Here is a 9,011-nt window from a genome sequence, read left to right as displayed (position 1 = left end):
GGGTGACAAACATGTCCTAAAATCCATTATAGTGAAGGTCGAAAAACGTTGTGAACACTCTTCTTAAAAGTTGCATATTTTGGGCTGGGTGTGGTGGCACACGCCTTTATCCCAGCACTTGGGAGGCAGAGGCAGGCGGATTTCAGGGTTCAAGGCCAGCCTGGTCTACAGAGTGAGCTCCAGAACAGCCAGGGCTATACAGAGAAGCCCTGTCTCGAAAAAAAAACAAAACAAAACAACAACAAAAAGTTGCATTTTTGGTAAAATTCAAAATGGGTCAACTGTCCAGCAAGTTAAATCTCAACAAAGTGATTGACAAAAGAAAGCAAGGTCGTATTGGATGCATTGAGTCAGAACCCAGTCCACAAGGAAAGTCAGATAACAAAACTAGACTGCCTGGGTGGGCCCCTTGCAACTGTCCTGATAGAGGCTCTTGTCCTTGTCATGGCGGATTTCATTTTTGTCCCTCTGGTCTGTTGTCTCTTGTTTTTCTTTCTCAGTGCATATTAAATTCCAGGAACACAGACTGGAGATCTGTCTCAGAGGTTACAGGCACTAGCTGCCTCTTCTAACAGTGACTCACAACTGTCTATGACTTCAGGGGCAGGGAATCTGATGCCTTTTTCTGGCCTCCATGGGCACAAGGCCTGCAGGTGGTACATGGAACTGCATATGAAGAAAACACTCGGCACATAAAATAAATAATCTTTTAAGAAAATGCATGCAGAGCTGGGTGGTGGTGGCGCACACCTTTAATCCCAGCACTTGGGAGGCAGAGGCAGGCCAATTTCTGAGTTCGAGGCCAGCCTGGACTACAAAGTAAGTTCCAGGACAGCCAGGACTACACAGAGAAACCCTGTCTCGAACAAAAAAAAAAAAAAAAAGAAAGAAAGAAAAGAAAAGAAAAGAAAAGAAAAGAAAATGCATGCAGGCAAACACATTCATACATATACATTTAAAAAAAAAATCCAGGATCAGCAAGCCCTGCAGACAAGCATCTTATGCTTAGAACCAAAACTCCTCCGAGGCCTGGCACGGAGATGAGTATCTGTAATCCTAGCGCTCAGGACACCGAGGCAGGAGAGTTGGAGGGCTGCCTGGGCTGTATAACAAGACCCTGGTGCAAAATAAAACCCATGTGCACTCAAGTATCAAAGACCCCAGCAGGAGCTGGCAGAACCAGGACTTAGATAATGATAGAGCAGCTCAGATCCTGGCCTGGCCAGGGCCAACACCCTGTGCAAGCATTCCTTTGTCTCCATTACCATGGAGCCACCACAGGTATGGGGAAGTCAGTTTCTCAACAGGGGCGCACTGAATCAGTCTTCAGCATGCACGCAATCCTCGCCCACAATGGTAAGGACAAAATAGGTTGCAGAATAGTATGGAACACACACTCACGTCTTTGCCTACTTTGTGGTTCTTCCTTCTCCCACTCCTCACCCCCTTTTCTTCCACCCTTTCAACCTCCTAACACTAGGTATGAGAGAAAAAAGGACAGAGGGGAAAGAGATCCCTGAATAAAGCCAGGAGTCAGAAAGGGGTAACGTCATTGTTAGACTACTTCCTGTTGATTAGGGTTATTGAGTTCCTTGGGGCAAGTTTGATCTTTGAACCCAGGATATCTAATTTCTTCTTTGCCCTCAACTACTTAATAAACTGCCACTGACAACAACCAGCCACCTCTGGGGGCCCTAGCATTTATATACGCTCTGAAAAGTTCCCAGAATTCTAAAGACTATACAATTGCAGAAACTATCTGCAGCTGGCAAAACCATGCCTCTGCTAGAGCACCAGGCAAGTCGGTCAAGTGTTTCAAACAGCCCCACATCCCCACGCCTTGGACTAAAACAAAAACATGTTGTATAATAGTTCTGTGTTCTTTTAAAAACCCAGAGTCCAGATTTCTCAGTACACTTATGCAGGCACCCAGGGATAAAAGTGGTTGGGTCGTTTGCTCTGAGGAGGTGCTATCCTTCCCCCATCTCAGAGGGCCTAGGGAACCAGTCCAACCTCAGATAACCTCAGTGTCCTAGAGGACACTAAGTCATATGTTTAGGTTTGGAGTGGGGAGCAACCCTGCTTCCAGGGCCAGCATCTCAGTGAATTCAAACAGTATGTGACAATTTACTAATATAATGTATATTAGATGTAGATATAAACATAAACACACATACATATATAAGTGTATATATACATACTTGATGAAAAACAGTGAGCGCATAACAGCTCCCAGGTATGGCAGAGGCGGTTTATTGTAGATATAGGGAAGAGACGATCCAGAGGCATTTGTAAGAGTCCAGACTGAACTGGGCCAACAGAATAAACCGGGCCATGGGGTCAGGGGTGAGAGAGGGAGGATGGGGGGAACCGGGACACAAAGAGGACCAAGAGAGCTAAGGGACATGTAGCCAAAACAGCTGGATTATGTGGGAATGAGAATCTTGGGGGAAAGGCCGAGGGTAGGGGTAACTATACACTAACAGGTATTGGTGATACTGAGAGGGACTGGCACCCAGAGTCCACATATTAATATGCACCTCAGCCATCTGTCCAGGCTTTGGCTTTTGTTTGTTTTGAGACCTATCACTTATTCCTGAAAATAAGCATGGGTTAGTGGCTGGGTCTCAGGAGTAGACTGATTTTGTTGCATGACTGAGGTAACGTAGGCTCCAGCCTCAACTTTGTAAGAATTTGTTAGATTAACTAATCATAGCATTTAATCCCAGTACTCATGAGGCAGAGGCAGGAGGATCTATCTCTGAGTTGGAAGCCAACCTGGTGTACATAGAGTTCTAGACAGCTAGAATGGCGAGACCATGCTTTTAAAAGGGGGTGGGGTTAAACCAGGTAGTGGTGGTATGCACTTCTAATCCTAGCACATGGGAGGCAGAGGCCTTGGCCAACTCTCTTAGGAGATGGAGGCCAGCCTGGTGTACGGAAGCAGCTCTAGGACAGCCATGGCTACACAAAGAAACCCTGTCTCGCAAAACAAACAAATCAACCCTGTCTCGCAAAACAAATCAACAAGAACAACAACAGCAACAAAAGTTAAGTAAAAGCAAGCATTTGTGCTTAATAAAGATTTCCAAGTGTCCACAAGTGGGGAGTGCGGAGAAACAAATCTCTGAATGCTTTCCATCTGAGATTCACACAAGTATTCATTCCTTTGTGAGAAAGCTGGTATTATTACTTTTATGGGAGAGGGGCCGAGGCTACTTGTTTATTCACATTTAGCTGATGGCCAGGTCTGACTTCCTAGCTCAACTTGGCCTCCAACTAAAAGCAATCCTCTTGCCTTGCCTGGGTCTGTTTGCTTATTGCAGGCATGGGCCTGCACCCAATTTGCCTTTTTTATATTTACTTCTTCCTATCATGAAGCTGAATGCAAAAATAAATTCTTGTATATAAAAGTTCCTGGGCTGGAGAGATGGCTCAGCGGTTAAGAGCACCAACTGCTTTTCTGAAGGTCCTGAGTTCAAATCCCAGCAACCACACTGTGGCTCACAACCATCTGTAATGAGATCTGTTGCCCTCTTCTGGTGTGTCTAAAGACAGCTACAGTGAACTTACATATAAATAAATAAATAAATAAATCTTAAAAAAAAAAAAAAGTTCCCGAGGCGGGGACATCATGAGAGTCCAAAGTGAACAAGATCCAGAACCAGGACATGTGAGGAGAAGGGGAGAGAGGCGAGCCAGGAGAGTAAAGGACCCAAAAACCAAATCGGCTGGATTATATAGGGAAGGACAGCCCAAGCCCTGAGCTGGAGAAGTTTAAGGTATGAAGAGCCTTTAAGCTTTTTAGGCTTAAAACCATCCTGTAACCATCTTGCCATCTCCAAATTTAAATTATTTAGGACCAATATACAGGGCTGGAAGAGGATCTGCTACCGCAATAATGGGGAGGTAGAGGCAACAGGCTCAGAAATTTAAGGCCACCCTTGAAATGAGATCCTGTCTCAAAATCAAGACAAATTTTTTTTAAAAAAGCAGCCATGCAACACTGCTACAAATGTAGAGAACTTTAAACTACTCAAAAAGGTTAAAACCTGCTTCGTTAGCCACCTGTGAAAAGAAACAAAAAAACTTTCCGTAACTTTTTTCTGAGTCCCAGAGGGGAACTACCAGAAGAAATAAACTTCCGGTGTGCCACTTCCGGCCGAGGCCTCACAGTCGGTGGCGCCCAGGCAGACCGGAAATCTGTCACCTTTCCCGGTCCGCCTACTTCCGGAAGTGACGCGCAGCGGGGTTGCCGGAAGAAGTGGCGAAGTTACTTTTGCTTTTCGCTCAGCAAGCGCTGTTGCTCCGAGCTACTCCCAGGCTTCTGAAGTTACTTCTGAAGTGCTGTGGAGGCGCAATCACCAGTGCGGACACAGAGGCAAGTGCGCCGGGCGGCCAGGCGGGTGGGGATGAGCCGGGTACGCGGATCGCCGGGGGTCCCGCTCAGCGCGCGCATCCTTCCCTCACTTTCCTCGCAGCTCCTGCCTCCCACGGCCGTTTCCAGGGCAACGGAGTCGGAGACCCCCTGCGCCCCCCTCTCGATCGCCGGTGCAGTCATGAGCCCCGCCTCCCCCTGGTGCACGGAGAGGGGCGGGGCCTGGAACAAGGTGGGCGTGACTCTACGGGACGGGGCGTAGGGAAAGCCTATGGTTGGTGGGCGGGGGCGGGACACAGATGGGCAGGAGGCATGCTGTAGATAAAGTCTGTGATTGAAGGCTTTTGATTCTTGGGGCGGGGCCTAGATCACTGTTGGGGGGATTGGAAGGGGCAGAGGCATGGAGGGCGTGGCACAGTGAAGACCTATGATTGGCTTTTGGGGGGTGAGAGGGGCGGAGCCTAGGAGGAGCGGGGCGGAATTTGGTTTTCTGCCCCTGAGTGGGAAGGGAAGGGGCCAGGGACTTGATGGGACTGGTAGGGTCTGGGGTCTGTATTGGGGTGGGTTAAAGCCTTGAAGGAGCCTATGGTAGAAGGGTAGTGGTTGCGCCCTGATGGGAGAGGCGGGGCAAAGTTAGGATCACCGGAGATAAGAGCGCAGTTGGTGCTCAAAAAAGAGGAATAGAGTTGTTGGGCTCTCTCAGTGTTTCTTGGGAGGTCATGATTCGTAGAGAGGTGGGAGGGGCAGTGGGCCGGGTTGGGCATCGTTAAAGTGTGTGATGTTTGTAAGGGACTAGGGCTGGGAGTGGGGACTCAATATAGAAGTTAAAAAACACTGGGGTGTGGTGGCACAGTCTTGTAATGGCAGCACTTGAGAGGCCGAGGCAAGAGTGCGGAAGATCCCAGGACAGCCTAGAGTAGTGTGTTCCAGGATTTTGGAGTTGGTTCAAGCTGTTCAGCCACATAGTTAGGGTAGCCTGAGCTGTATGAGATCATGTCTCAAGAGTCCGTGAGCACTGGAAGGAGAGACACCCTTATTATGCCCTGTAATTGGCTGGCTTCCCTATGTTCAGCAGGCTGCTTCGTGACCCACTATGTCTTCCCCCACAAGTTCTCTGGACACTCCCGTGCCTGGTGAGTGACGGGCTTTCCCTAGCCAGCCCCTTCCACAGTGTTGGAGAAGCTCACTGTCCTGTCTTCCTTTTCCTAGGGAATGGTTCTCCTCAGCCCAGTACCTCTGCCACGTCACCCACTATTAAGGAAGAGGGGCAGGAGACTGATCCTCCTCCAGGCTCTGAAGGGTCCAGCTCTGCCTACATCGTGGGTGAGACGGGGAGACAGGAACAGGGGTGTGGGGCTTTGTGAAGGAAGGGCGGGGAGATGGTGGCCCCTGTCTTTTGGTCCGCTTTCCCTTCCTTTTCCCCCTGACACTGCCAACTCGTCCTCCGGAGCCCGCCGACCTGCAGATTTTTCCCTTGGCGTTGCAGCCCCGTCCTCTCACCCTCGCTTCGGGACCTCCCATGGCCCGTTCCCAGGCTGCTGTTTCTCTTTGTCGCTATCTCTCATGGCATCTGCTCACCCCAAGTCATCTTAGAGCCAGAGGATGAGCCTGAGCGCAAGCGGAAGAAGGGGCCAGCCCCGAAGATGCTGGGCCACGAGCTGTGCCGCGTGTGTGGAGACAAGGCCTCGGGCTTTCACTACAACGTGCTCAGCTGTGAAGGCTGCAAAGGTTTCTTCCGGCGCAGCGTGGTCCACGGTGGGGCCGGGCGCTATGCCTGTCGGGGCAGTGGAACCTGCCAGATGGATGCCTTCATGCGGCGCAAGTGCCAGCTCTGCCGGCTGCGCAAGTGCAAGGAGGCTGGCATGCGGGAGCAGTGTGAGTGAGGGATGGGGCTAGAGGGAGAGCGGGTCACCTGCAAGGGGAGGCTTAAGTGAGGCTGGGGCCCACCTCTGAGGCCGGCTTTCCCGCAGGCGTGCTCTCTGAGGAGCAGATTCGGAAGAAAAAGATTCAGAAGCAGCAACAGCAGCAGCCACCGCCCCCAACTGAGCCAGCAGCCAGTAGCTCAGGCCGGCCAGCGGCCTCCCCTGGCACTTCGGAAGCGAGTAGCCAGGGCTCCGGGGAAGGAGAGGGCATCCAGCTGACCGCGGCTCAGGAGCTAATGATCCAGCAGTTGGTTGCCGCGCAGCTGCAGTGCAACAAACGATCTTTCTCTGACCAGCCCAAAGTCACGGTATCGCCCTGCCCAGCCCTGTGGACAGAGCCCACCCAGGCTAGGGAGGGGTTTCCTAGGGCGTGCGAGGCCCCACGTGACCGTGGTCTTTTGTGTCCCAGCCCTGGCCCCTGGGTGCAGACCCTCAGTCCCGAGATGCCCGTCAGCAGCGCTTTGCCCACTTCACCGAGCTAGCCATCATCTCGGTCCAGGAGATTGTGGACTTTGCCAAGCAGGTGCCAGGGTTCTTGCAGCTGGGCCGGGAGGACCAGATCGCCCTCCTGAAGGCGTCCACCATTGAGGTAATAACTAGGCTCTAGGACAGAGACCAGAGCTGAACATGGTGCAGGCATGTCCTGACCCTTGTGGGGTGTGGTCAGCTGCAGGGTCCCATCCCTAACAAGGTATCTGGAGCCAGCCAGGGAGAAAAGGGAGATGGGCTGAGATAGAGAATAACAGAGGCTATCAGATGGACTGTTAAACAGGAAAATGACCCAAAGACTCCAAAGGAATAGATATTGGAGCCAAATCTAGGATAATGAAGTATTGAGAGTTAACTGTGTGCAAAGTTCTGAATGCTAAGAATTAAAACTCTAGCCTGGGCCTCACGAAAATGTGGGCTTAGTGTCCTTGGATGGGGCAGTGGGTGATAAAGTTGAAGGAAGGAAAGTTAAGAATGTCTTACCTGGCAGAGGGGTGGCAGCCTGCTGGTCTTGGCACATTTGACTCTGGGGTAGCTGAAGAGCCCTGTATCTTGTCACCTCCAGATCATGTTGCTAGAGACAGCCAGACGCTACAACCACGAGACAGAATGCATCACGTTCCTGAAGGACTTCACCTACAGCAAGGACGACTTCCACCGTGCAGGTCTGTGGAAGGCACTGACTTGGTCCTGGGGTTTCTGCCCTGTTGGCCCTCCAGGCCAGGCAGGCACTGGCAAGGAAAGATCATGTTTAGTGAGGCCAGATGCATAGGGTAGGCGACTGTAAGAGGCACTCACAGGGTCCGTGTGGGGCGGAAGCCGGAGTAACTGTCACAGGCTGTCCTTCCTTCCCCTTTGAGGGCCCTGGGACCAGGGTCCGGTGTGAAGCTGGGCTGGGGCCGCTCTTGCAGGCTTGCAGGTGGAATTCATCAACCCCATCTTTGAGTTCTCGCGGGCCATGCGGCGGCTGGGCCTGGACGATGCAGAGTATGCCTTGCTCATCGCCATCAACATCTTCTCAGCCGATCGGCCTAATGTGCAGGAGCCCAGCCGTGTGGAGGCCCTGCAGCAGCCCTACGTGGAGGCACTCCTCTCCTACACGAGGATCAAGCGCCCACAGGTACGGGAGCTGCCTGCTGTATAACTGAGCAGTCTCAGTATTGGGTGGCACATGTTGGGCACCCTGAGCCTGGGGCCTGACCACTCAGGGCGCTGGCTTTCCAGACAAAGCTGGCTTTGCAGGGCAGGACCCCAGCAGGACCAACTTGCCTCCTCTCCCGGCAGGACCAGCTCCGCTTCCCACGCATGCTCATGAAGCTGGTGAGCCTGCGCACCCTCAGCTCCGTGCACTCGGAGCAGGTCTTTGCATTGCGGCTCCAGGACAAGAAGCTGCCGCCCTTGCTGTCCGAGATCTGGGATGTGCACGAGTAGGGGCAGCCACAAGTGCCCCAGCCTTGGTGGTGTCTTCTTGAAGATGGATGCTTCACCTCTCCTCCTGGGGTGGGAGGACATTGTCACAGCCCAGTCCCTCGGGCTCGGCCTCAAGCTCAGCGGCAGTTGGCACTAGAAGGCCCCACCCCACCCATTGAGTCTTCCAGGAGTGGTAAGGGTCACAGGTCCTAGCCTCTGACCTTTCCCAGCTGCCCTCCCACCCACGCTTACACCTCAGCCTACCACACCATGCACCTTGAGTGGAGAGAGGTTAGGGCAGGTGGCCCCCCCACAGTTGGGAGACCACAGGCCCCCTCTTCTGCCCCTTTTATTTAATAAAAAAACAAAAATAAAGTTTGAGTACAAGCCATTCCTGAGCCCAGTGTGGAGGGGGTGGGCCATCTCTCTGCCCAGGTGACTGCTCTTGGTCTAGGTTCAGGCCACGGGGGTAGGGGTCGCTCCGCTGAAGACAGGTTATCTTTATACAGCATAGTTTGAGACACTACGGTGGGTGGAGGCCAGTGGGAAAAGGAGAGGAACTTTCTTTATGAGGAGGGTCTCAGAAGGACACTTTTTTTTTTTTTTTTTTTTTTGGTTTTTCAAAACAGGGTTTTTTTGTGTACCCCAGGCTGGCCTCGAACTCAGAAATCCGCCTGCCTCTGCCTCCCAAGTGCTGGGATTAAAGGCGTGCACCACCACGCCCGGCTAGAAGGACACTTCTTAGGGCCAGGTTTTCAAAGCTGGGGACTGCATCTGGCCATGAGTGTCATAAACAAGTCAGGAAGTGATTT

General features: G+C 52.0%; 1 protein-coding gene across 4 annotated transcripts; it reads left to right on the top strand.

The window, feature by feature from the left end:
* Positions 1-4,224: 4,224 nt before the first annotated feature.
* On the top strand, positions 4,225-8,590 carry Nr1h2 (nuclear receptor subfamily 1 group H member 2). Of its 4 annotated transcripts, none has more exons than XM_021167951.1 (10): positions 4,225-4,381; positions 4,482-4,610; positions 5,454-5,511; positions 5,588-5,701; positions 5,963-6,253; positions 6,349-6,608; positions 6,710-6,889; positions 7,355-7,454; positions 7,701-7,909; positions 8,074-8,590. In XM_021167951.1, the coding sequence occupies exons 3-10, from the start codon at positions 5,472-5,474 to the stop codon at positions 8,218-8,220; spliced, it is 1,341 nt and encodes a 446-aa protein (XP_021023610.1). In that variant the 5' UTR covers positions 4,225-4,381; positions 4,482-4,610; positions 5,454-5,471; the 3' UTR covers positions 8,221-8,590. The 4 variants fall into 4 exon arrangements, with proteins under 4 accessions (XP_021023610.1, XP_021023612.1, XP_021023613.1 ...); XM_021167953.2 differs by having other exon boundaries at positions 5,972-6,253; positions 8,074-8,574; XM_021167954.2 differs by having other exon boundaries at positions 5,451-5,511; positions 5,972-6,253; positions 8,074-8,574.
* The last annotated feature ends 421 nt before the right edge of the window (positions 8,591-9,011 follow it).

This window comes from Mus caroli, chromosome 7, assembly GCF_900094665.2.
Source record: "Mus caroli chromosome 7, CAROLI_EIJ_v1.1, whole genome shotgun sequence".
Classification (NCBI taxonomy): domain Eukaryota; kingdom Metazoa; phylum Chordata; class Mammalia; order Rodentia; family Muridae; genus Mus; species Mus caroli.
This window is presented reverse-complemented; position numbering and strand designations above follow the sequence as displayed.